This window comes from Diceros bicornis, chromosome 3 (assembly GCF_020826845.1).
Source record: "Diceros bicornis minor isolate mBicDic1 chromosome 3, mDicBic1.mat.cur, whole genome shotgun sequence".
Taxonomy (NCBI): domain Eukaryota; kingdom Metazoa; phylum Chordata; class Mammalia; order Perissodactyla; family Rhinocerotidae; genus Diceros; species Diceros bicornis.
Genome location: NC_080742.1, coordinates 6,490,861 through 6,518,496, shown reverse-complemented (window position 1 = coordinate 6,518,496; position 27,636 = coordinate 6,490,861). Strand labels below are relative to the sequence as shown.

The following is a 27,636-nucleotide window of genomic DNA, read 5'->3' as shown; positions in this document are numbered from 1 at the left end:
GAAAAATTTATTTATAAGGCTTTTTTCTTTTTAAAATTTCTTTTAAAAATTATTTCTTTAGAACAGAGTCACAGAATTAGGATTACTTGGTAAAGCTCTTAATATATGTATATATACATATATATATACATATAGACTAAATCTTTTTCAAAAAGATATTTAAATGTGTCCCCTTTTACCCTTGAAAGATACATTCTTATTTAAGAATATACATTATTACAAAGGTTGTAAATAAAAATATGGTGTTTCATTGTTGTTTTAGGCCTATAGTGTCTTATTTCTTGACTTTGTTTAACTAGGATGTCTTTTCTCCAATTAAGTATATTTGCTTAGGACTAAATTGGAGATTAATAAGAAGAGGAGTTTCCTGAAAGCCCCACCTATGAGGAAAAAGGGCTTTACAACTTCTTTGAATATATTATTTTTACTTTATGTAAGTAATATATGAGACCTCAGACTAGCTCTTTCACTAGAATTCTATTCTATAGGTTCAGTTTGTGGGGTTGTTACACGAGGGAGACTTCATGATGAAGAAGGCCTTATATAACAAAATAATAACAATAATCACAGCTAAATTTATTTAATGCTTACTGTGTGCCAAAAGCCCTGTTCAGGGGCTTTATAAATAGCTTGTATAATCATCCCAATAACCTTTGAAGCAGGTACTATTAGAATTACCATTTACAGATTATTAAACTAATTTAGGAGAGATACTTGCCAAGCATTGAGCAATTGGCAAGCAGAAGAGCTAGAATTTTAACATAGAAAGTCTGACTCCAGAGCCTATATCCTTGGTGACTATGCTATGACTTTCTCTTTTGATAGGATCCAAAGTGGAGTTCATTCATACTACATTTTGGTCTGTGATACCTAATACTATTTACTCCAAGTCAAATCAGAATTATTGAGCACTTGCTATATGCCAAATAGTGGATAAGCACATCAACATATTGATTTATTTATTTTTTTTTGAGGGAGATCAGCCCTGAGCTAACATCCATGCTAATCCTCCTCTTTTTGCTGAGGAAGACTGGCTCTGAGATAACGTCTATTGCCAATCCTCCTCCTTTTTTTCCCCAAAGCCCCAGTAGATAGTTACATGTCATAGCTGCACATCCTTCTAGTTGCTGTATGTGGAACACGGCCTCAGCATGGCTGGAGAAGCGGTGCGTCGGTGCGCGCCCTGGATCCGAACCCAGGCCGCCAGTAGCGGAGCACGCGCACTTAACCGCTAAGCCATGGGGCCAGCTTGACGTTGATTTTTTAAATCAACACTGTAACGCGTATCTATACCAGGTACTGTGAAAGAGGGCAGGGATATGGTATAAAAGTAGTAAGCCTGGTCTCTTCCCTCAGGGACTCTATGTCCACAAAAGATTAGAAACCAGTGTGATAAATGAACTAGAAGGAAAGGACTAGAATGGAAATAGGGACCACTGAAGTTGTTCTGGGCTGGCCAAATAAGACTTGACAAAAGTCTGGCCATTGAAGTAGAGTCTGATAAGATACATGTTTGTAAAGAAGATATTGGAGTTGTGTGTTGGGGTCGGAAGCATATTAAAAGTCAAGGATGGGCCGGGCCCAGTGGCTTAGCGGTTAAATGCGCGCGCTCCGCTGCTGGCGGCCCGGGTTCGGATCCCGGGCGGGCCCCCGAGGCACCGCTTCTCCGGCCACCCTGAGGCCGTGTCCCACATACAGCAACTGGAAGGATGTGCAACTACGACATACAACTATCTGCTGGGGCTTTGGGGGACAAAAAGGAGGAGGATTGGCAATAGATGTTAGCTCAGAGCCTGTCTTCCTCAGCAAAATGAGGAGGATTAGCACAGATGTTAGCTCAGAGCTGATCTTCTTCACAAAAAAAAAAAAAAAAGTCAAGGATATTTGAAAGACTGTGCTATTCAGGAATCTACAAGTGTTTGCTATTTCATTTGGGTGAGTTGAGACTGGAACAGTAGTCCAGGGCAAGAGTGTGAGGGTTTTTTTGTCGATGCTAGAGTTTGGACTTTAACCTATAGACCAGAAGTCACAGCTCAAATACATACAGGCGCCAGGCAGATAAGGCCAATGAGAGAATCAGACTGGGTCACCAGCAGTAGTCAGTGGTGGAGACTATGAATAACAGGAAACCATGTGCCACAGCTAAGGGCAATAGCTGCCTCTCAGCTCATCTAGGTTAGATCCAGAGTTTCCAGCCCCTTTAGTTTTTCACAAAAATTCATAAATCCAGATTTATATGGGAAAACTCTACATTTTTAATCTTGGCAATTAAGATAAAAAAGGATGATGATGATAAAATATTGAGCAAGCCTGAGAAAGCTGCTTGGGTGTACCCTCTGCTAATATAGAGGGGGCCTGGAAGAACACAAAGCAGGAGAATAGCTTGGTCAGATTTGAACTTAAGAGAATCATTTCAGATGATTGGAATTGTTGATGATGGATGAGGCCGGTGGTATGAGACCGGTTAGGAAACTGTTTAGTTGTCCAGGCAAGTGGTTCTGAGGTCTTGACCTGTGGTTGTCTCCATAATGAAGGAGTGAAGGGGCATATTTGAGAAGTGGTAGAAAGTGATAGGACTTGGTAATGAATTTAATTTGGTTAGAGGCAATGTGGCAAGTTGTGAGAAAGAGGGAAAAGTCAAGGAGGTTTCCTAGTTGGGAGACATGGGGGCTGAGTGGATGGGAATTCAGGAGGAACATATTTGAGGTAGGGTGACAATGAATTTTATTTAGACACTAGTGAGCATGAGAGTCTGTTGGGTTATTCAGGTGAAAATATTTTAACTCATCTAATTCTCTTTTTTTGGGTTTTTTTTTTTTCAATTCTTTTTTTTTTTTTGAGGAAGATTGGCCCTGCGCTAACATCTGTTGCCAATCTTCCTCTTTTTCTTTTTTCTCCCCAAAGCCCTGGTACATAATTGTATATCATAGTTGTAGAGTTGTAGCTCTTCTATGTGAGACGCCACCTCAGCATGGTTTGATGAGCAGTGAGTAGGTCCGTGCCCAAGATCCGACCCAGTGAACCCTGGGCCACCGAAGAGGAATGCTTGAACTTAACCACTACGCCACTGGGCCTGACCCTCATCTAATTCTCTTAACAAGACTATGAGGTAGATCATATTAGCCCAATTTTTAACAGTGCAGAAGTCGAAGTCCAGAGTAGTTAAAAAAGCTTTGCCCAACCCCTCTCGTCTGGTGAGTTGCAGAATTGAGATTGGTAAGTGTTCCTTCTACAGTCAATACGGCTTTCAGATAAGACCAAGATCTTTTGAAATACCTGTCAAATATTCCTCGTCTCCTTACTTTAGTTTCTGAGTAGTCTTATGTTATAGGGAAATATAGAACATTCACAAATCACATCTTCATACCTTAAGGAAAAACTTGAACAAGTCAATATTTGGGAGTCAGCAGAAAATAACTGTGTTCTATAAATGTACCAAAATAATGAGGTTAATACACATCTTCATTTATGTGGTGCACATCCCCCATGAAGCACCAACCTGTACTTGGGCTCAGGGAACTTGCATAAACAAATCACTGATGTGGAAGAAATAAAAATTTGATGTGAAAACAGTATTTTGTTTTAAATTTCTACCAGGTTATTGAAAATAACAAAGCCAATTTCAAAAGAGCACAAAAATAGGATTAAAAAATAATATTGCTTCATTAAAATAATTTCAATAAAATACCATCTAGTTGATTGAAGCATAGTTGGATGCTGCTCAAAATATTCCTGTCTCCATTATGTAGAAACACTGAATCTCATTTGGATTTACAAGAGTGGGCAAGACTTTTTTTTGTGGGGGGCTTATTTGTTTAGGTAGGGGTGCATGGACTCAACCAAGAATTCTAGCTCCTGAGGTTTTATCTGGATGTAACTCAAGAGCTAGATACAGTGTATTCTAGGGCCACTGTAACAGATTATCGCAGACTGGATGGCTTAAAACAACAGATGTTTATTCTCTCACGTTCTGAAAGCCAGAAGTCCAAAATCAAGGTGTCAGTGGCTCTCTCCATCTGACAGCTCTAGGGGAGGATCTTGCCAGCTTCTGGTAGCTCCAGGTGTTCCTTGGCTTGTGGCCACTTCACTCCATTTTTAGCCTCTCTGATCACACTGCCACCTCCTTTTCCGTGTGTTGGTGTTATCTCCTCCTGCCTCTCTCTTATAAGGACACTTGTGATGGCATTTAGGGCCCACCTGGATAATCCAAGGTAATCTCACCATTTAAAAATCTTTAATTTAATCACATCTCCAAAGACTCTTTTTTCCAAATAAGGTAACTTATACAAGGTCCAGACATTAGGACTTGATATCTTTGGGTGGCCATCACTCAACCCTACTACATACAGTATAAGGTTTGATTCGAGGACTAGGCTAAACAAGATGTGTATTTGACCATAGGGCTCAGCTCTAAGAAAAGTCTTCATTGTGGGCAGAAGAAAAAGGTCCAAATCAGAGTCGTGGTGTCAAGTCTCAGGTCCAGAAAATAAAGCATGGTTGTAAATAGGAAGACAGCTAGAATTTAGAAGACAGTGTTTCCCATGATACTCAGATTAAGCAAACCAGAGGCAAGAACCACTGTTCTGGCTGCTCCATTGAGATGTAGCTGTGCCATGAATACCCAGGCTGAAAAATGTGTCTGTAAGTCAGGTTGATAACGTGTGATTGAGATTATGAGCCACTGGATGCAGAAAGTCAGCTGGGAAAAGGAATGTGTCTGAACGGGGGCTCATGCCTAACTCTCCACTGCGTTCTTGTCTCTGTTTTGGTTTCTACATATTACCATCCCTACCCCTCCACCTTACACTCCAACTAATTCAAGCCAAAATTATGTATATATGACTCAGCCCTTTGTTGCTGATAAAATCTCTTGGCATATCCAAAAGGTTTATCAGTGACCCTGTTCACACTTATCAATATTATCTCCCCCACCCGAGTCATACAGACTCCTTGCTACAATAGTTCTCCTTATCTCTTGCCCTAGAGCCAACACTCATCTGCCTGCAACAAGCAAGGTATTTCCCCACCAACACCAATTCCCTTGAAAACCAAACCAAAATGTAAAATGAAAACACAGAATTTATTGAATTTTAGAACCATTCCGTTAGTGCTTCTGTCTTAGAAACATGCCAATTATCATAATGGTTCTGTCCTTTTTTGAACCTGAGCAAATTTTGTGAATGATGAATCAGGTGCAAGGAGGATGTGGTATGCGGTGTCCCCAGGACTGTCGCTGGATTGCCTGTTGGGCGGTTATGGTTCTCTAGAATGGCTGAGATAAAGTAAACAAATGATATTGCTTCCTTATGGTAGAGGACTGTGTAATCATCACGTTTATCAGCTAGCGTTCTGCTTTGTGGCTGTTCACATACCATGTGTGCCACAACATCATTTCCTCTGTGGTTTCCTGATGCTGAAAATCTTTCCTGGTTAAACTTATACTGTATCAAGAGTGATAACAAGTCTTAAACATATTTGGCATGCATGACTTTATTAAAGAAGAGATTGTTAAGGAAGCAGATTTTGATGTTTTGTTCCATCCTGCTGTCTTTCATATTCCTATGGACTTACTAAGGGAAAGCTTTGCTACGCCAAATAAGGAGATGCCTTTTTGTAATTAGATCCCAAAGGAGATTTAATCTCAATAGAGTTTACAACACACTACCGTCCAGGAGACATAAAGGAAGCCCTTAATAAAATATTACTTGCATCTTACTATACCCAAGCTTCTAGGTGGCACTCAAACCAACAGAAGAAATGACAAATTGCTAATGATAATCATTTGGAATATTTGGCATCCCCAATGATTCTTTCTCCTTATGTCTGTGTTGCACCCAGGTCAGGAACACTAGAATCTTATTATAGTGGGAAGTGGCACTGAATACTTAAGAGACAGCATAATATGTCTTAATAATGTGTCATAATGTAGGCTTTGCCATCAGAGACATGCATATGCCACTTTTTCCCTCTATTTATGGTGTTTGTCAAGTCATTTTACCTCCCCAAGTCTGCTTCTTCATTTATAAAATGGAGATGATAACACTGATTTCACTGCGCTTCTGGATGGAAAAATTGAGCCAGGGTGTGCAAATTGCCCCATCTGTGGTAGGCAGGTGGTATTCTCTCACACTCACCCCTGCCCTTTCTTTACATTCATGCTGGATAGACTGTCTAACCCTGACATGTCACTTAGAAGACTGCCCATTCAGAGTCCACATATTTTTTTTGTCATGCTATATGTTTATCCAACTGACTTTTTTCCTTCTCACACTCTTTTGCTACTTTGGTGCCTGAAAGGGTAGAATGGTTGGCAGTGATTCACATTTAAGTGATGATTTCTTGATCAACAAATGAACATTAATAAGAAAAATGTCTACTGCCTTCGCTTCTGAATAGGATCAAGAACTATTTCATTAAATAAAGTAAATCAGGTTATGCATCTTAGACTAGACACTCAAATCTTTGCTTAGCATCGTTAGAGTCTCTGGGGATAAGAAGACTAAATCCAGTAAGAAAGATGATACATTTACAACCCCATGACCTGTTACTAGAACTAATCAAAACTCACAGTTTTCCCACTGGAAAATTGGAAAATTCCTAAGAATGAAGGAATTATTTGGTTCTTGCTAAGTGAAGACAGCACACACAGTCACTCTGCTGACCACCTCTTGGAATGGTTCCTTTCACAGGGCTTTGCAGGCCCCTGTGCTGGAGGGGAAAGAATGCTTTCTCAACTTTCACCCAAGTTTGTAGCAACTGGTTCTGGGATAATTTCATTAAAGGCCTCAATACCAAGGAGGATTGAGTTAAAGATGTAAGTCTGGACTTCTAATATCCTGACTTTAAAGTTCATAAATCACCTTTATATTTCACTGGATTCTATTGTATTTCCTCTTTCATTTAACAGTTGTTATTTTTCTTATTCCCTGGGCTAATTAATCTTGAGAAAGTTTGGAGCACCAAAGTAAGCCTGAAACACGTAGCTTAGAGAGGACACAATGACATCCTGAGGACCTCTGTTTCTGTCGATATGGAGGACAATGTGACCAGGGAATCCTGCTGGTACAAAAGTCCTTAGAAAACATGCATGCAGAGAAGCGTGCACTGGAACCAGCACTGGCTAATACCTATGGGCTTAGAACTTGGACTTGATGAACCATGAGAAATGGGATAGGACAAAAATCCTGAAGCACACACTAGATAGGAGGTTGGACTTCAGAATAAAATTTGGACATCCAAAAGTCAGCGTTCTCAGTGGGTGAACTAGGTGAAAAACAAAACAAAGCAAATAAATGTAAAAGCCTAAACTGAAGACTGAAGAGAGGAGCAGTGGTTATTCTGGCCTGTCTTGACTTTGCCTCTTGCCGGAAAGATACAAAGAGAAAATCTCTCATGAAATGTCCTAGCCACAAATCTACTGTCCTGCATATAGGGCAGGACTGAATTCTACTTGGGGGCCCAAAAATCTATAGGCATAAAATTTAATTGAATGTGGTCCCATTTTGGTGGTGCCCCTGAGCACTTGGAAGAAGCAAATACAAATCGTCTCTGGATAAGGCACAATTGCACAATAGACAAATTAAATAGTAGATTAGACACAGCATAAGGGATGACTCATGATCTGGTATGTAGTTATGAATAAACTAATTAGAATTCAACCCAGAGACACAGAGAGCAAATATAAGAGATGCAGAGACATATAGAGTGATCAAGTCTAATACTTAGCTAATATATGTCTAATATAAATCTAATTGGAATTCCAGGAGAAGCTGGAGAGAATAGGTAGAGGCAATATTTGATCATGGTTGGGAATTTCCTGAACTTTTGGAGACATAATTCCTTGGATTTTTGAAGTACTAAAGACAAAATAGATTACATAAAAATTAAATAGACTACGGGCCGGCCCCGTGGCTTAGCGGTTAAGTGTGCGCGCTCCGCTACTGGCGGCCCGGGTTCGGATCCCGGGCGCGCACCGACGCACCGCTTCCCTGGCCATGCTGAGGCCGCATCCCACATACAGCAACTAGAAGGCTGTGCAACTATGACATACAACTATCTACTGGGGCTTTGGGGGCAAAAAATAAATAAATAAATAAAAATTAAATAGATTAAATAAAAAGCAAATGAAGCCTAACCAAAGACGTAGAGAGGATTTTTAAATCAGCCAGAGGAAAGAAAAAAAAAATACAGATCATGTACAAAGAAATAACATTAGACCTGTGGCTGACTTCTTGAGAGCAATGATGAAAACCACAAGACGATAGAATAACATCATCAGTGTGCCAACAGAAAATAACTGTCAGCTTAAATATGTGTAACCAGTACAGCTATCTTTCAGAATGGGGGCAAAAGAAAGTAAATTCTTAGAAGATAAAAACCAAGACTATAAATAGATGACTAAGAAAATTCTAAAGAACATCCTGTAGAAGAGGGAATACAACCAATGAAGTAAGGCCTGTGAAAAAAAAAGGTGAGCAAAAAATACGGTAAACATGTAGTAAGCTAAAAAATATTGACTTTGAAAAACAATATTGATAATATCTAATTTTTGAATTAAAAAAGAGAACCAAAATTGAATAACAATAGCATATAATTGTTGTTCCCAAGCTATGTACTGAGGCACCCACAGCATCCCAATGAACACCCAGGGGCATCAAAATATATTAAAATTTTCCCAGAAAACACAGCAACATCTGTTGGACACAGCGTGGAATGCCAGCTCAAGGCAGTTCACAATTTCAACATTGAATCACACTACGTTACTTTCGATTACATCATTTCTTTATGAAACTGGCTTTTCGGATGTATGTTTCTGTGAAAAAAAAAAAACAAGTACCAAGAGAAAATCCATATGAAACAAGAAATAAGGGTGGAAGGATACAATTTGATTCCAATATTTGAGAAGTGGTGCAGTGCCTAACAAGAGCACATATGCTGTGAGAAAGTAATCGTGGTTATTGAGAATGAAATAAAATTATTATTTTTCTTTCAATTTATGTCTAGTACGTTTTGCACACAGCACTAAGTTATTAGGACATAAATACATCTAAGTTGTTTTGACCTAATTACTTAATATACAAAACAAAAGATTCTCCTTTTTGCCTAGGGGCACCATGAAAAAATTACTGAGACACTAATATTGGGAACCAAGAAAGTTTGAGAACACCTGGCACATAAATTGGCATGGGGATAATTGGATAGATATCGACCAGATTTCTATTTTGTTAAGTATGCATGTTAAAATATTTAGAGGAAAAGAATAGTAAGAATATAAAGGTGTATCTTCCAAACTAGTAAATGTGGGAAAAATTGAATGTGAGAAAACAATTTCAGTCAATCTCAAACAAGGCAAGATGGGATTGTTTTTTTATAGTGAGACAAAAAGGAAGGCGCTAAATAAGATGCTAGAAATGAATTCAAACATTTTAATAATCTCAATTCATGTAAATGTGCTAAATCCTCCAGTTGAAAGACAAAGATAAAATAGGATAAATCTTGTGATTTTCTATTTTCAAGAGACACACCTAAAACTAAGAAAGGTTGACTGTATAGGCACAAAATGACATGTGAAAAAATTACAAACCAAAATTAAGCTCGTGTAACTGTAGTAATGTTAGACGTGACAGACTTTAAAACAAAATGCATTACTACACAAATCACCATATAATAATAAAAATTTTAGTTCACCAGAAAGATATAATAATTCGGAAATTGTATAAGTAATGAAAAATTTTATGACAACTTAGTGGAGTGGTAAAATTCCTAGAACATATATATTATTGAAACTAACTCAAGAAAAAAGAGAAAATCTGAATTGCCCTATATCAATTAAAAGAAGAAATTGATAATTAAAAACCTTCTTACCAGTTCCAGACAATTTGTAGAAGAGTTTCCACCAGGCATTAAAGGACTATATAATACCACTCTTTTCCTAATTTTTTCACAAAATAGGAAAAGAAGGATTACTCTAGCTCACTTTATGAAGTAAAGTTGCTCTTGGTACTAAAATTAAAGGCAATACAAGGAAGGAAAATTGCAGGCCAATCTCATTCATGAAAATAGATACAAGAAAATTTTAAACAAAACATTAGCAAACAGAACTCAAAAATTAGTTTGTTCTTGAAATGTAAGGTTGGTTCAATATTAGAAAATTAATTCCTCATGTTAACAGATTAATAGAGAAAAATATATGATACTTTTAATAAATGGATGAAAAGAATTTGATAACAGTCAGCATCTATGATAAAGTTCTCAACAAACTAGAAATAAATTCCTTAACCTAATAAAGTGTGCCTACAATACCTTGGTGTAAACACAATGATGAAACATTAAGTGCATTTTCTTTAAAATTGGGAACAAGATAAAAATTTTTTCTGACACTCCATCAATTTATTGGTAGTCCTAACCAGCAGTATAATATAAAAAAACAAAATAAAAGTATAAGAATTGGAAAGAAAAAACAAAACTATAATTATTCAGAGATGATATAATTAGTTTTATAGAAAACCCAAGAGAATCCACAAATGAGTCATTAACAAGAGTGTTTGCCAGATATAAAATCAAAATTTTAAAGTTAATTTCATTTCTATATGCTAGCAATAAACAGAAAGTTTTATTGAAAAAAAAAGATCCATTTTACCTTAGCAACTAAAATGGACTGCTTTTGTTAGGGGTAAATCTAATGAAAAATGTGCAAAGCCTTTATGAAAAATGCTAAAACTTTATAAAAATATTAAAAATGACAAATTTATTTAAGTGAATGTTATATGTAAATAAATTATAAAGTAATTTATAAAGTAAATGTTTAATGAGTAGTAAGATAATATTGTAAGGATATTATTTCTGCCAAATAGGGTTTTCCTGAACTTGACAGGCTGACTTTGAATTTTATAGACAAGAGTAAGGGGCCAAGAACCCCTGAAGACAAAGGACAAGGCAGGAGCGGGGCAGGGATCTTGACGAATGAAACACTGATGCTTATGATAAAGCTATGGTGATTTAGTCAGTATGGTATTGGCCATGTAGACTATAAGACCCATAGGACAGAACAAATTGCCCAGAAACAACCCCAACTTGTATAGAAATGATCTACAACAAAGCTAGTATTGCAGATTCGTGAGGAAAGACTGCTCAAAAATTGTTCCAGGGGAAAAAATGAAATCAAATCCCCTTTCACATTATACACAAAATTCAATTCCAGTTTTTCAAAAAACAAAATATGGAAGACCAAATTTTAAAAAATTAAAACTTTTTGTTTTGAGATAATTGTAGAGTAATTGTAAGAAATAATACAGAGAGATCCCATGTACCCTTTCCACAAAGGTGACATCTTGCAAAACTATGTTACAAAGCACAACCAGGATGTTGACATTGATACAGAACATTCCATCACAAGAATCCCTCTTGTCCTTTAACAGCCACACCCACCTCCCTCTCCTCCACTCCCATCTCTCCTCTAACCTCTACCACTAATCTGTTCTCTATTTCTGGAATTTTATCATTTCGAAAATGTTATGTAAGAGACAGAGATTGGATTGGTGGTTACCAGAGGGGAAGGGGGGAGGGAGGAGGGCGAAAGGGGTAATTCGGCACATGTGTGTGGTGATGGGTTGTAATTAGTATTTGGGTGGTGAACGTGATGTAATCTATGCAGAAATAGAAGTATAATGATGTACACCTGAAATTTATACAATGTTATAAACCAATGTTACTGCAATAACAAAAAAAAAAAGGTTATGTAAATGGAATCATATGCAATGTAACCTTTGGGGATTGGCTTTTTTCACTCAGCATAACTCCCCCAAGATTCACCCAGGTTGTTTGTGAATCAACTTTGTTCCTTTTTATTACCTAGGAGTATTCCATAAAATGGATGTACCACAGTTGGCTTAACAATTCCTGGTTTGGAGGACATCTGTGTTGTTTCCAATTTTTGACTATTACAAATAAAGCTGCTATGAACATTCATGTGCCGGTTTTTGTATGAACATAACCTCTTGTTTATCTGGGATAAATGCTCAGGAGTGCAATGCCTGGGTCGTATGCAGCTGCCTGTTTAGTTTTTTAGGAAACTGCCAAACTGTTTTCCAGAGTGGCTGCCATTTTACATTCTCACCAGAAATGGATGAGTGATTCAGGTTGTCTTTGCTGGTATTTGATGTCACTTTTTAAAAGTTTTAAAATTTTAGGTTTTAAAAATTTTAAGTTTTAAAAGTTTAAAAATTTTAGCCATTGTGATAGAATTTTAGCCATTCTGATAGATGTATAGTAATATTTCATTGTGCCTTTAATCTGCATCTCCCTAAGGGTTAATGATATTGAACATGTTTTTATGTGCTTATTTGCCATCTGTATATTCTCTTTAGTGAAATGTCTGTTTATATCTTTTGCCTATTTTCTAATTAGATTTTTTGCTTTTTTTTTGCTATTAAGTTGTAAGAGTTCTTTTTATATATATAAAGAGTCCTTTGTCAGATACATTACTTGCAAATATTTCTCCCAGTCTGTAGCTTTTTTCCTCCCCTTAACATGATCTTTTGCAGAGCAATTCCAAAGATTTTTCCTAAGATTTTAATAGTTTTAAATTATACATTGAAGTCGCATGGTCCATCTTAAGTTAATTTTTATACAAGATATGAGATTTAGGTTGAGGTTCTTTTTTTTTTTTCCTCCAGTTGTTTTAGACCCATTTGTTAAAGAAGCTATCCTTCCTCCATTACCTTTACATCTTTGTCAGGAATTATTTGGGCATACTCATGTGGATATATTTCTCAGTTCTCTATTCTATTCCATTGATTTATCTGTCTATCCCTCTTCCAATACCATACTCTTTTAGCAGCTATATAGTTTATAGCAGCTATATGGTATACCTTAATATCAGGTAGACTGATTCTCTTTCACTTTATTCTTATTTTCAAGATTGTTTAAGCTATACTGAGACCTGCGTCTTTCCAAATAAATTTTAGAATAAGCTTGTTTATGTCTACAAAGAAATTTGCTAGGATTTTGGTAAGAATTGCATTAAACCTATAGATAAATTTGAGGAGATTGACATCTTTACTATGTTGTCTTCAAATCTGAGAACATGGTATGCTGCTGCATTTATTTAGGTATCTTTGATTTCTTTCATCAGCAAATAAGTGAGAAATAAAGCCATAATATTTTCAATTTATGTTCCAATGAACAGTTCATAACCAGAATATGTAAAGAAATCTGTGAATCAATAAGCAAAAAATAATTAAACCAATAGAAAAATATACAAATGACTTGAACAAGCATTTTGTCAAAGAAGAAATATAAATACTATTAAGCAGGGAAAATATACTCAACCTCATTGGTAACCAAGGAAATGCAAGTTAAAGCTTCAATAAGATACCATTTCACAGTGATTAGATTGGCAAAACCTAAAAATTTTGATAATATCAAGTTTTTCTAAGGATGTAAAGCAAGTGAAAAATAATATTCACCACTGGGGAGAATGGTTGGTAAACCACTTAGAAAAATAATTTGCAGTTCCCTAACAAGTTGAAGATACATGTGTCCTACATCTTAGCCATTCTAGCTCTAGGTATACGTATATCCTAGAGAAACTGTTGCACAAAGAGATGGGTTAATAGCAGCATTGCTTGTCATAGTAAAATAACTGGAAATAATGAAGAGCAGGGTGGATTAATAAATTACGATACATTTATATAATGGTATACTTTACATTAATGGCCATAACTGTCCCATGGCCATAAGCTCCAAAAGGGGTGAATCTCACAAACAATGCTAAGAGAAAAAGCAAGTCAGAGAAGAATATATACACATGATTTCATTAATAAAAATGTTATAAATGGGTGAAAGCAAGCACTAAAGTGTTATAGATATACACATTTGGAGTACAAGTATGAAAAACAAGGTAAGGAAATGATTTAAAAAATTCAGAAAAATGATCATTTGGGCATGGAGGCGTGAGAGATTGGAGCAAACTTGGGGCTTTAAACATTTTGGAAATGTTCTATTTCTTAAGCTGGATGTTGGGTACGTGGGTGTTCATTTTATTAGTACTCATTAAACTATAAATATATGTTATAATACCTCTTTAAGTGATTAATATTCATATTTTTTAATTAGAAAAAAGAGTTATTACCCCTTTTTTACTGAGGAGGGTTCTGAGCCTCAGAACACTTAAGTGCCTTGCCCAAGGTCATCCGCTGGGTCTGTCCCCTTCAAAATCTGAGCTAGGCTGGGACCAAAATCCTTCCTCTTTTCACAGCCTTTGTATCTGTGGTAGCCAGAATATCCTTGGCTACCTAAAAGGAGCAGTTCAGTTTATTAACTAATTGGGCCTCATAGTGCTAAGCAATCTGTTTGGCTAATTTTCTTTCCCCAATGAATTGACTAATTTGTTTTACAGAATTGACCACATCAGCTAGTTATTTTAATAGTAAATCAAATTATCCTCGTCTATTTTTTTCTTTTGCTAAATATCCAACTGGCTAAGAGTTTAGGGTCAGACACACATAAATTATAATCCAAGGTCAGCCACTTATTAATTGTGAACATTGGGCAGGTATTTAACCTCATCAGGCCTCCATCACTTTATCAGTAGAAAAGCAGATGATAGTAATTCCTATCTGGTCTAGTTAATGAGAGGATTAAATGGAGACAACTCTTTAGCTCCTAACACAATGCCTGACCCTTAAGGAGTTTTGTTGAGCAATAGCTGCTCTTCTTATATTTCTCATTGTAATTGTTAACCTAATGTTTTATTTCAATATCATCTTTGTTCTATGACTTTTACTGACCTCCTTGACCTACATCCTTCAGCTTCTTTCTAAGGTAGAGAGTTACTTACTTGCTTACTCATTGGATATTGCTTCTTCATTGTGGAGCTTAAACTGTTATAAAAATTGGCTCAGGTCTCTTATTCCCTAACCTCTCTTTCAGTTATAGGCACTTTGAATGCAAGTACATTCATCATTCATCTTTTTACTGCCAGCCCCTTCATATCAGCTAGTATATAGGTGCTCTATGATGTTTGTTAAATTAAATAAATAGGTTATGTCTCTATTCATAGTTAATGGATAGGCAAAATCTCTTTTGTGCATCATTGTTAGTGTCATTGAAGGTATTACATTGATTTTTGATATGGTCTTTACACATATCATTTGTATACATCATTTAATGCCAGCACTCTATCAATCTCTTTTCATTTGAATATGACTTACTGCTTCTAATCTTGACCCAGATCTCTTGTTTTCCGTAGAGATTTTCACTGCCTATATAGTGGGTATCCATTTTTACTTTTTTTGCATTTTTTTCTTGCTAGTGCTATATTACAGACTTTTTTCTGCCATTGCCTCCATAGGACTTTATAAAAAGACTTTCTTACTTTCACTTAACTTTTATTTCCCACATCACTTTAAGGTATACATTTTACTCTTTCTCCTCATCACTAATACATTATCATTTGACTCTGTCATTAGGCTGTCAATCTGTTAAACTCTTGAAGAAGAAAGAGAGACCTTATTTTAAATAGGCCTGATACTTTGCTAAAGAGGTTGTGCACTGTCTACAATTCTATTCTTGTCAAGAGTAGGCTTTTGAAATTTCAAGAGGAAATGAATTTTAGAAGAGCTACCAAACCATGAAAGATCTAAGGAGGATAAAATAAGTAAAAGAAGGACAAAATCCACTACAAAGTTCTGGGGAAGATCCCTTGCTTTATTTTAAAATAACTAAATATGCAACAAAGTATATCCTGAATGGCCAGACTGAGCGTCTAGGCATAAAATTTCCTTAAGGGAAAATGGTAGTTGAAAGTCCCTAAGCTAAGGTCTCCATTCCATTGTTAGTGGTTAGAAAATGAAATACTTTAAATTTAAATGTCTAGGTTAAGGTAATAGAGCTTGGGGTGCTAAGCCTGGATCAGAAAAGGAAAACGGAACGTTTAGTCGCCGTTCCCAGAGAAACGTCATACAAATGGTCATGAGTGGCAGTTCCTCCATTTCCAATGAACTTGGGATAAGATAGTATGTCTGAAGTGCAGCAGGAGGGATTTATGTTAAAATTCAGTCAGACTGCCTACGTTCTGAGATTCTTGACTATGTTATTAAGCAGAGCAGGCCCTGCCCCACAGACAAGGCTGGAGAGTTTTCCAAGATTCCAAGTCATCAGGCAAGGTTTCCAGGGATAGCACTGCCACAGCCTCAGTTGTTCTCTGAGATAACCTGACCTGATTCACGAAGAAATCCTATGGAATTTTATGGACTTCAGACTTTACATAAAAATGTGGTTGGCAAACAAGCAGGGGAATAAGTCAGTTCTTTCTGAAGATGGGGGCTCAGACTAGCCCGTTTGCTTCAGAATTGTACAAATACTACAGCAAATGAGAAATTGCAGTTAACTTCCTTTGCCAAACCTAAGAAGAATTTATATCTCTGCTTAAAACCGAACAATTTTCAATGCAAAGGAATTGATACAGTTAGAGAAGAAAGTTTCATGTTGGGAATATCATCTATAGACAGCAATGGGGGCAGGGCTGAAGGAAGTACACTCCTTAAGCTGCTTCCATGAATAACTTCCATCAACTGCTAGCTTTTGCTTCACAAAACTTTGACATATGTCCCTTGACCTTTACCAACTACCCTTTCACGTTTGACACTTAACGTTTGCTACATGATTAAAATGCAGCGTTAATTAATTTCAACACTATCAGTTAAGTTATATTTAGCTAAGAACACTCACTTTTGTCTTTTGTGAGTAGCACTGCAGTGTTATTACAAAGAGGTAGTCAGGAGGGCAACAGAGATACGAGAAGAGAATGATTCAGTGTGCAGATAATTGTTTCGAGTGAAATTTAGCTCGATATTTTTGTTCCTGTCCTCAGTAGAACTGAGATTTAGCACCTCGTGTTGGCATTGAGCCCCCACCCCCACATAGGAGGAGGCTGTGCTGGGCGGGTGCTGAGAACGAGCCACACCAGAACTAAATTATAGCACAGTTCTAACACTGGCAAGAATTTTCCCTGGCCAGCTCTTGGGTGCAAAGCTGGTGATTCCAGAAGAGAGGCAAGGCATCCCTAGAAAGGATCTCCATATGGTGTGGCATCACCTTCAATGAGGGGGGTTGACATAGTTGTTTAAAGAGCATTGCCCCAAAAATGGTGACCATTCTTAAAGAAAGCAGTGGAAGCCAGAATATTTAGCCGTAGCTGAGTTATATTTCTAACCTTAAAAAGTCACCTGTGAGGTTGTATTACTGATGGTTTATTCCATAGTGTAACCAAAAAGCTCCCTGGAAATGGATAAAACCCAAGAAATTTGACCTCTTTCCCTAAGTTTTCCAAGTGAGAAAACATTTTTGTCCATTTGTTTATTCCATGCTCTTCTGCAGAAAATATTATGATAAGGATATGGATATGCAAATTTTACTTTCACCTGAAGTTCAAAATACTATAGAACTATAACAACTGCTACTCTTTATGATGTTAGCATGAAATTGTGGTCCATAGGTTTACTGTGCCACTGAAATTCTTCTGTCCTTTAGATCCATGTACAGAACAGGAAGAGAGAAGCTTTCCATTTGGTAGATAGTGCAGGTGAAACACAATTCATCTGTAAGTTGCCCATATATGTCTCACTGAAGATCCAGTAATAGCCATAGTAATTTAATTCTTGGGGTTCTTTGAGACAGTGTACCCATGTAGCCTCCAGTTGTTAAAAACCAAACAGAAGAAAACAACTTTGTAGCATTTTCCTTTGTGTATGACAGAGCATTTTTGCCTCTAGTAATTCAACTTCTATGTTCTAGAATCTAGTTCCATGCCCTCATCTCATCCTCTATTTACAGTTGGAGGACACTTGATCTCTGGCAGATTTTGTTCTCCTACCCACCCCATAGGAAAAACTACAGCCTCTATATGCCAAGGATTTATCTAGCTCTTTTTAGTAGTTAAGCGGTTCAGCATCAAGTCACTAGTTGAGTACTGATAGAATGTCCCTGTCCTGGTAACTGGCCTTGAGTCTCAACCCTTTGGTCAAGTCTACCTTGTGTTCTTGATGGGACACCAAATACCCATCTTGGTACCAGTGCATGGGAACCCAATCAGCCCTCTAAGATGGGTTCTCTGGCTTTTTTTCTCAGTGGGCTCCCCAACTCTGCTCTCCACTGACTCCAGGATAGTGGAGTCCTAGTTCTGAAACCTAGTCTTATGATTAAGGTCTTACTACCACTGAAAACATCTCTGGTTTCAATCTCTCGCTCAGTCCTCTGACCTGGGCCTACTCTGGGCTCCCTGTCAGCTGGCTCTGCACGTTGCTTATCACAGAAGTCCTGAATCTGTCCACTTTCAGCAGTCGCTGGGCCTTCTGGATACTCTGAGTCACCTTTCAAACTGGACTGACTCCCCATACCTTTCACTGAATAAATTGCCAGGAGCACATGTGCCACCTTAGTTGTCTCCTCTGCTCCAGGTCCTGGTTCCTCCTATCCTGTCCTTCTGCAGTTGATCTTGACCAAGTCCTGCTATAAGGTAAAGAAGGAAGAGGCTGAACTTTAATATTTAGAGGATCAAACATAGATGAAAGAGGGGTAATCATACCCTATATTTAGGAGCCAATAACATTTTTAAGTGTGGGAAGACTTTATAAAAATATGGTTTGCTAGTCCTTGAGTCTTCTAATTCTTTTTGCCTTCACTTGGTTTAATATAAGATGGAAAAAATTTTATCTCAAATATTTACTTTCAAATTAAATTTAGAACATCTCTGTGTTTTGCAATATCTTTCTTCAATGGACAGAATAGATGGCTTTCCATATCCTTTGAGATTGGAGATAATTTTATTTTATAAATTATTTTTCTCTCTGTTTTTACATTTTAAGGTGTTGCACAATGGCCTCGTTATGGAGATGAAACATCCAACCTTGGGGAAGATATCAGTACCAGGTTTGAAAATTTTTGTTCTTTTTCTTAACACCTTTCTTTATTAATTATTCCCTGTGCTGATCACTGCAGGTAGCTGATGATCCCCCAAACAACTTCTCAAGACATTACCCAAACTTCTCATTTTAGGTAAAAGGAAAACAGTATGATCACACCAGCATTCACGTATGCTGAGACTACAGGATTGTGTTTTTGCTCTAACGAATGTCCAATTGCCTCGGTGACAAAAAATACTCGTATTACCTAACTCCATTTTGTGTAATTATATACTCACAAAAGTACATTATGTAATTGCCAACAGATAGATAAAGATAAATATGACAAATATAAAATTGCTCATAGTTCATATAAGAATGAGAAAGAAAGCCAGCCACGATAGAGATGGTGTCCAAGGAAGGCTACTGACTGCTCAGGCCAGGGCATTTTCTTTCTAAACTGTGGTTGAGGGTATAGATCTCAGCTTTATAGATCAAGAATCTAAATGTTTTCAGTAAACCCAGAATATATTGAATTTTTGTAAGTTGGCTCATACCAGACAAACTCACCAAAGACATTTTGGCCTAAGCCAAAATACTAACTTTTTCACTTCCAGAGAGAGTTCTCTTTCCAGTAGCCAGAATCTTAATGCCTACTCTCAGAGCATCCAAACTGTAGTGAGAGCTTATCATCAACCTATTACCCCCCACAGACTTCACTTCGCTGTTGATCGTAATATTACTATTCCTCAGATCTGTTATCTCTACTCTGGGCATTGCTGGAAAAACACTCTACATTCTTGTTCATTGTTCCTGTTTGTTCAGTGTCCCATTTTCTAGACTTACACATCCCTTCTTTGTAAGGGATGTCCCCACTGGAAACCTCATGAATGCTGTAGAAATAACTCAGATTCTCCCACGATGCCTCGGTGAGGGGGATCTGCCAAAACTGGAGATGCAGGTGGAATTAAAAGTGATTTTATGCTACACTGTTTTCTAGTTAGCCAGTGGAGACACAATTTTGAATTCATTAAATATAATTCTATAGATTTACATGTATATCTGCATCTTCACATTTACAGTAAAAATCCTTGTTACTATTACTTAAAACTACTTATTTATATTTCCTTTGTTATTAATGAACTTCTTGTGACCAGTACTGAATTTTCTATGAGTTGCACTAATTTGCCTGAGGCATTTTATATCTTAGTCATTGCTAGAAACTTGTCTTTTGAAGAACAATATTTATTGCAATATTTTTTGTGCCTTTTTTAGAGATGTATAAATCCACAGCATTCCCTCAGATTCTCAGATTAGAGCTCTTGTATAGGAGGCTGCTAATTGCTTAACACCTTAAAGGTTCTGGTCAACCAATGTTGAATATACTATGAACAGGGATGGGAAATTATTTACCTCTTCAAAATTCCTTTTTGCTACTTAAATAATTATTGTAAGCATTATTGTAAGCATAAAAATAATATTTTTAATCCTTACCAATATTAAAATAAAGTAATATGATATAAACTATCTCCTTTATTAATTTATATCTATTGCAACATACTCTCTTTTCATATCATTTCCCACCACCTCCAATCTATAGTAAGTAATTAAGAAAGAAATTTCATTTGTGTATGTACATGTCATAGTTACAGCATGCAAACTAGTTAATGCTCATGAATTATCTCTAAATATGACTTGTAGTTATGCTAGTACTATCATTATTTAATATATTGTTCATTAAACTGTTCTCTCATTTAAGCTTTAAAGGAAGAGAGAGACTAAGAAAATCAATTATTAATGGATGTATAAATGAGAAAATGCATCATCTCTCTCTTTGCCAAACTTAAATATTCTGGGTTCTAAGAGTCCCCAATGAGGGGAGTCGTCATTAGTTTTAGCTCACCACTACTTTAGTGAAAGAAGTGTCAGCATGGTGGACACACTGTACTAATTTGCTCATAATTAACTAATGTAACCTGATTGAGTGCCAAAACCTCAAACACACACCTACCCACACCCACACTCACACACAACTAAACTCACTAAACCTACTGTGTTCCATACACCATATGAAGCTCTGGTGATAAGGCTGTACCCAGGACAGGCCCAATCACTCATGGACCTTACAGTTTGCCAGAGAATTTATTGTTATTCCAAACAATAAATATGGAAGAGTGGGATGAGAGTTTCCATGGAGAACCAGAGGCTACAGCAGATGTTCTGGGAGCACACACCAGGGAGACCTCACCTAGTGTGTGGGATCAGGACAGGTTTCCCTGGGAAGTGAAATATAAACAGACATGTGAACAATGACCAGTTGTCAGCTGGGCAGAACTGGTATGTGCCGAGGGAGCAGTGAGGAGGCGCTGAGTGCTGGCACACTGGAAGAGCTGAGAAAGGGCTCACATGGAGGAAGGGCGAGGAGTTGGGGCAAGCTCACAGTTACCCTGGAGAGGTAGCCAGAGGTTGGAAGAATACAACCTAAAATAGAGCTAATGACCAAATTAAAAACAAATCAAAATTTAAGGGAGATTTTTGCTGAGGTCTTTGAGATCTCTTCTCTCTGGGGGTGAAGGTGGGACTTGGAAGAGGAGCTTGGGTAGGAACCTCAAACCTGGTTTGACAGATGGTCTCACTGATTGCTTTTAGGGGGAATTTCTAAATTGTTTCTAACTCGGTTGTAGATTTTTGTAAAACTCATATTGTCCTAAAGTTTTAACTATGAAATTGATAAAAATTTGTGTTTGTTAGTTACTGAAATGAAAAGATACATTAAAGTTCATACCACAACATTTCTTCAACAAGAGATTGGCCATTATATGAGCATTACCTTATTTGTGACTTTAGTAGAAAGATCCTACATTAGTTATCACATTTCAAATGACTGCCAGGTTCCACTGAGCCATTAGCCATTTGCATCTTCTTCTTGTAATACTGCCGGCCATTGGCTTTGTAGCCAGAGTGGAACATGCTGTCCTTCCATGTACCGTGTAGGTGCCAAAACAGCCTTGGTACTGAGTTCCAAACTTCAAAGGATGTCACTGAAATAGAGTTTGACGTGTAGCTCTAAAGTTTCTCACCATAACCTTTTTCAGATACTTCCCTGTGAATGAATGTGCGTTGTGGTTATATGATTCCAGCAGCACTTCTGGGAAGTGTTTTAGTGGTGAATGTGTCAGCGTTGTGAAAGAGAAGCAGTCTTCTGTGCATGTGAAGTGATTTTAAATTGAATTGTCCTTACCTGCTGGTCCTCAGATCTGTGTTTTCCAGAAAGCAGCTCTAAGATCTTTTAAATAAAACTTTTCTTAAGTTTTTTCCCCATGGTATTTTAATATTCATATTTGGAACCTGCAGCAATTTTCAGCTAGTGGGTCTTGGATGCAGAAGAACAGTTACCACTGTGAATTAATGTAGCTCAAACCACATTATTAGAATATTGATGTTTGGATTTTATAGTGAAGTTTTTAAAAGTTGAATGTACTTCTTTATTTGATTATCTAACATACTGTATTTCGAAATGTTTTGCAAAATCTTTCATAAGTAATGATCTACAACGCCTTTCTTTTGTAAGCTCCTGGAGGGCAAAAATGCTGTCATTTTAAATCTAACCTGCACCCTCTACGCCAGCTAAGTACTTAATAGACATTTATTGGATGATGATTAGAATAAAAAACTATTAGATGAAAAATAATTTAAAATATGATTTATGACATTTTTAAGCAGTATGCATTTTTTTATGAACAGACTAGCTACCCGTGGAAGCTATCTAAAAAAGATTTATTTACTTCTTTAGTTTGTTTCCAGTGTGAAGTACATACATTAAATGGAGTGACCACCTAGTCTCTTGCATGGTTACAAATCTTCCTCTTCTCTGCAACACGAGCCTTCACCTTGCCCTTTTACTTTTAGCTCTTTTCTTCCCTTTAGATAGAAAATTAGATAATGTTTCTGAAATCACATATCCTTGAAGAGCATTTAAGTTTCTATAATGGATAACAGCCATTGGGAAAGCTGTCATAAATCTCACTAGGGAAAAAGAAAAATTAAGAGGAACTAAAGTTTCAGCTTAGATCCCTCCATAAAGTTTAAATATGTTGGTCCTCATAAGGAATTCTAAATAAAACCAATCTGATAGTGAAAGTTGAGATAAGTTATTTCTTCCAGGTAGAAAAATCTTTCAGATGACAACAGGAAGTGTGTGTAAAGTTTTCATGTTGTGTATAGTGCATAATCTGTCTTCTAGAAAGAGCATACTCCTTCAGGGACCAGGTTAAGCTGTAAAAAGAGGAAAGAGATGAAAGCAAGGTTCTACAGTCTGTCAACAGAATGAGAGAAAGCTGGCAGGGAAGTGAGTTTTCAAATAGCCTAGCCCTGGTACTTCCCAAAGTCCTCAATTATTTTTAACTTTATTAAACTCTTAACCCATGGCAATGCACTGAGAGTTAAATAAATCAGTGTATTCTCAGATGATTTGACACTGAGTGCCTGCAGCCTTCTCTGGAAGTCCCATTACAGTGAGACGGGATCATAGACATTGTTACCATTCAGTCAGAAATGAATAGCACAGTGACTTTCCCTCCTAGGAGAGCAGGGAGAAACAGAGCAGGAGTGAATCGCACCCCCAGGAATGTCTTTCCATCAGGAACCCGAGAACCCCTAGGAGCCAAGTTACTGTCGCTGATATGACTTAAGGATCTCCATCAATTATGCTTATCTCTGCCATGAGGAAGAAATATTTTGTGAGACCTGGGCTTTCATGCTTAGGGAATTCACGTTCTGTTAGATGGGACTGGGAAAGTGGCCAATAACTCAGTTATTCCTCTTTAACATGTCCTCAACAACCTAGATGCTAAGATAAGTGGGTCTGTCTAATAGACAGGAAAGTCTTGTTGCAAAACAGTTCTAAGTTTTCAGTGAAGTTTTGGGGTGCAGAGTAAGTTTTCACTGTTAGAAAGAGATATTTAGGCTAAAGAATTTTCCTGGGCATATATTTAATTGGACTTATACATTGTTTGGGATGTTTTCTCAATTATCACTATGCAGAATGATCCTTGAGGTTAGAGGTGTGTTGGAAATCATCTGAGTGGACCACTGAATGTTGAACCAGGCCTAGAAATCAAAACAAAATAAAAACAAAACTAAAAAGCCACAGAAACAGTGGAAAGCTCAATGATAATAAAGTCTTTTTTGTTTTTTTTGCCTTAGAAGGTGGATCAGAAATTTTCTGGGATCAATTCTTTTTTCTTTTTTTTTTTTTTTTGGTGAGGAAGATTAGCCCTGAGCTAACATCTATTGCCAATCCTCCTCTTTTTGCTGAGGAAGATTGGCCCTGGGCTAACATCTGTGCCCATCTTCCTCTTCTTTATATGTGGGACGCCTGCTGCAGCATGGCTTCATAGGCAGTGCATATGTCCGTGCCCGGGATCTGAAACTGAGAACCCAGGGCTGCCGAAGTGGAGTGCACAAACTTAACCACTATGCCACCGGGCCAGCCCCTGAAATCAGTTCTTGAGTCCTTGCTGTATTAGCCACAGCCAACTTTCATAGGGTACTTGGAGAAGTCTTTTTCTGGATCAAATTTAAGTACTGACTTTGTGATGGATCTTTAGAGAATAAATTAATTAAATGTAATTTGGCATGTAAACTGGCTGGAGAAGTAAAGTCAGATACCATGTTATAGCTAAATACAAAAATTTTAAAATTATCTTCCAGTTTGGATTTCCACGTAGTGGAGTTAACATGGATAATTAAGAAGTGACGTTGTCTTTGCCTCCAGGTGGTCTTCAGCCTGTAGTGAGTTGCTTGACTTCATTGCCAGGTTTATTCATGGCTGGAGAAGGAGTCATTTTAGTCCTCTCTGAAAGAGGAATGGTTTCGCTCTCCTCTAGCATTACCAGGTAGGGGCTCTTTGGTTCATGAAGAGATGATAATTGGAGGCCCCGGTCCAGCAGCGTAGTGGTTAAGTTCACGCGCTTCTCTTCGGCAGCCAGGGATTTGCTGGTTTGGATCCCAGGGCAGACCTACACACCACCCAACAAGTCATGCTGTGGGGACATCCCACATACAAAATAGAGGAAGATTGGTATGGATGTTAGCTCGGGACAATCTTCCTCAAGCAAAAAGAGGAAGATTGGCAACAGATGTTAGCCCAGGGCCAGTCTTCCTCACCGAAAAGAAAAAGAAAAGAGATGACAATTGGACTGAATCTCATAGAAAATTGTTTTCCTTAAATATAATTCCTTGAGATGTTAAGATATACTCCTGTTAAGAAGACTTAGCCAGAGACTATCAGTGGAGCAAGCCATCTTTTTATTTAAAAGGATTATAGTTTAGTTTTGGTTAGGCACACAATGTTATGTTGATATTAATAAGAATAGGTAGAGGTGAAGAAATGGTGGTAAAGGAGTTTGTCACCCTACAAAAACAGAAACAAGTTTAAGAGGCAAAGGGTATAGTTGGGATCAAAGAATTGCAATTCGGGGAGCAAAGATTCAGGTAGAAACCCAAATAGTGTCCTGCATACAGGAGAGGGGCTCAGGGTTTTCATGGGAAAAAGGAGGATGCTGAGGTAAGATGTTTTTAGGGAGAGTTCATTGGTGCTGACAAGTTAAACCACTCTTGGCTCTGCATGATTGGTTACTGATTCTATCTTCAGGTAGAAAGTCCATAATCATCAGTCTTGTGATTATGATGTCTATTTTCCTGCTGACTTCTCAAACAATTGCTACTAAAGCAATTGTGATTTTGGCCCTGTCGAAATGTTTGGCCCAGTCTGAGGTTCCAGACAGCAAGGCAGTTTCTCTGGAAAGGCAGCTCTGACTCTACTAAAATGACTCCACTAGAGTCAATTTTCACAGGTTAAATAAGAATCCCCAGTTGTGTTAATATAACCAATGGGTCATGTGCAATATCCCACTTATCACATCACCTCCAAACCTTCAGGATTTGTGTGGCCCTAAGGGACTCATTGCTTATCTCCTTCTCAGCTGGAGCGAATGCTGTCTTCCGTGTGTCAGTTGTATATCAGCTTTTATGCAACCATATCTCTATGTTGTCGTATCTTTATCTGGTATGGCGTTAGCAGTTGCTGTGTCTCTGGGTTCATCCTTTGAGTAAGATTAGGGCACCACATAGATGAGGAGGGAAGAGAGACCTTGAAGTGCTTCCCCAGCGTGTCCTTCATCCAAACATCATGTAAGTCACAGCAGCTGTGTGAGTGGGTGACCCATTAGTCTAACCTACTCACAACCCTGTGTCTTTTGAAACTGTTCCTATGAACCCTGTACTCCAGGTTATGGCAAGAAGCCGTATGCTTTTCAAACAATTAAGCAAAAATCTAATTTTAATTAAATTAAAAATGAAAAAAAGTTAATACAAGACATTTTGGGGATTTGAGGAGAGTATGTGGTGAAATAAAAGTACCAACAAGATACTACAGCCACAAAACAAAGCTACAGCCACAAAAAAGCTAGAGAAACACTACCCCACATTGATTTAAAGAATATCCACAACACAGTCGACCGCCCATAAACTCCTCAAAGTCTGAACCTGCTTTCTCTTTGTTGCTACACCTTCAAGATGGTGTGTGACCTTAAGTAACTCACTTTACCTTTTAGTGCCTTGTCTTCGTGTTCTAATGAGATCCATCTTTTCATTCTTTCAATTTAAAGGAAAAATGCAATTCACTCTACTGCATATAAACATATTTTGTGAATAGATTTTAATGGAATTGTTGCTGTTGAACGTTCAAATTTGAAACAAGGGAGTGTAAGCAAACATTTGTGGAGTACTTCTCTGTATATGGTGTATATATAAGCCCTTTATATAACACAATTTGTTTAATCTCTAGGACAATTCAGTGAGCCATACATCAGTATGTCCGTTTTACAGATGAGAAAATTGAAACTTGCTGGGTGTTGGAACGCCAATTGGTGCTACAATTAAAACCCAGACCTGGGTATCTCTGAAATCTGTCCTCTTCCCCTATTTACTACTGTCTCCCAAAGTTGAGCCAGAAAGGAAAGTTGAGCCAACTATTGAGTTTTTTACCTTACAACTTTAGTCTCTAATTTAAAGGCTGCTTAATGTAGTATTTTGAATGTTTTATTGAAAGATCAGCTTGGAAGTTTATTTAAAGAATGTTTAAATTTCAAGAATTTGAACTTAGATTGAGCCTACCTCCTTTGGGGATTAAGTTAGTCTTTTACAAAGTCTATAATTGTGTTTCTATGAAAAGAAAAGTCATCAGAAAATGCATTGTTAGGCCGTTTTGATATTCTCAAGAGTATATAAGTGTAAATGCACCGAAACATGTGGATTACATTTCCCTCAGGTTGCACTTTTTTCACACATTAACAGAAAAGCAGTTTGAAGGGAGAAAAAGAATTATTCGGGATATATATGCAGATTTCAATCATCAAAAGATTTAAAATGTTAAGTTGCCACCTCAACCTACTTGGATTTCTCAACTTCCAGTGATCTTCCCATGGCCCTGGTGCTGTGTGGGCCAATTTCCTCTTGCTCACTGGTGGCTGATTCTGTTTTAAAGTTAGAGCCTGATTCCCTTTGAGCAACATTAACTAAACTGCAAACGATGTTGTGTTGGTGTAAAAAAGTTAAGGTGATTTTTTTTCAAGTTAGTGGTTGATACTATAGCCAGAGTAAGAATTTAAAAATTAATTAGTGACAAATTCTGTATGATTCCACTTAGATAAAGTACCTAGAGTGGTCAGAT

At 37.4% G+C, this 27,636-nt stretch overlaps 1 protein-coding gene across 1 annotated transcript in view; it reads left to right on the top strand.

Annotated features, from left to right (window-relative positions):
• Positions 1 to 27,636, top strand: part of SUGCT (succinyl-CoA:glutarate-CoA transferase) — a 728,470-nt gene that overhangs the window by 613,225 nt on the left and 87,609 nt on the right. Inside the window, exon 13 of the mRNA XM_058570632.1 lies at positions 18,867 to 18,930. Coding sequence (XP_058426615.1) covers positions 18,867 to 18,930 — 64 coding nt within the window. The remainder of the gene's footprint in view (positions 1 to 18,866; positions 18,931 to 27,636) is intronic.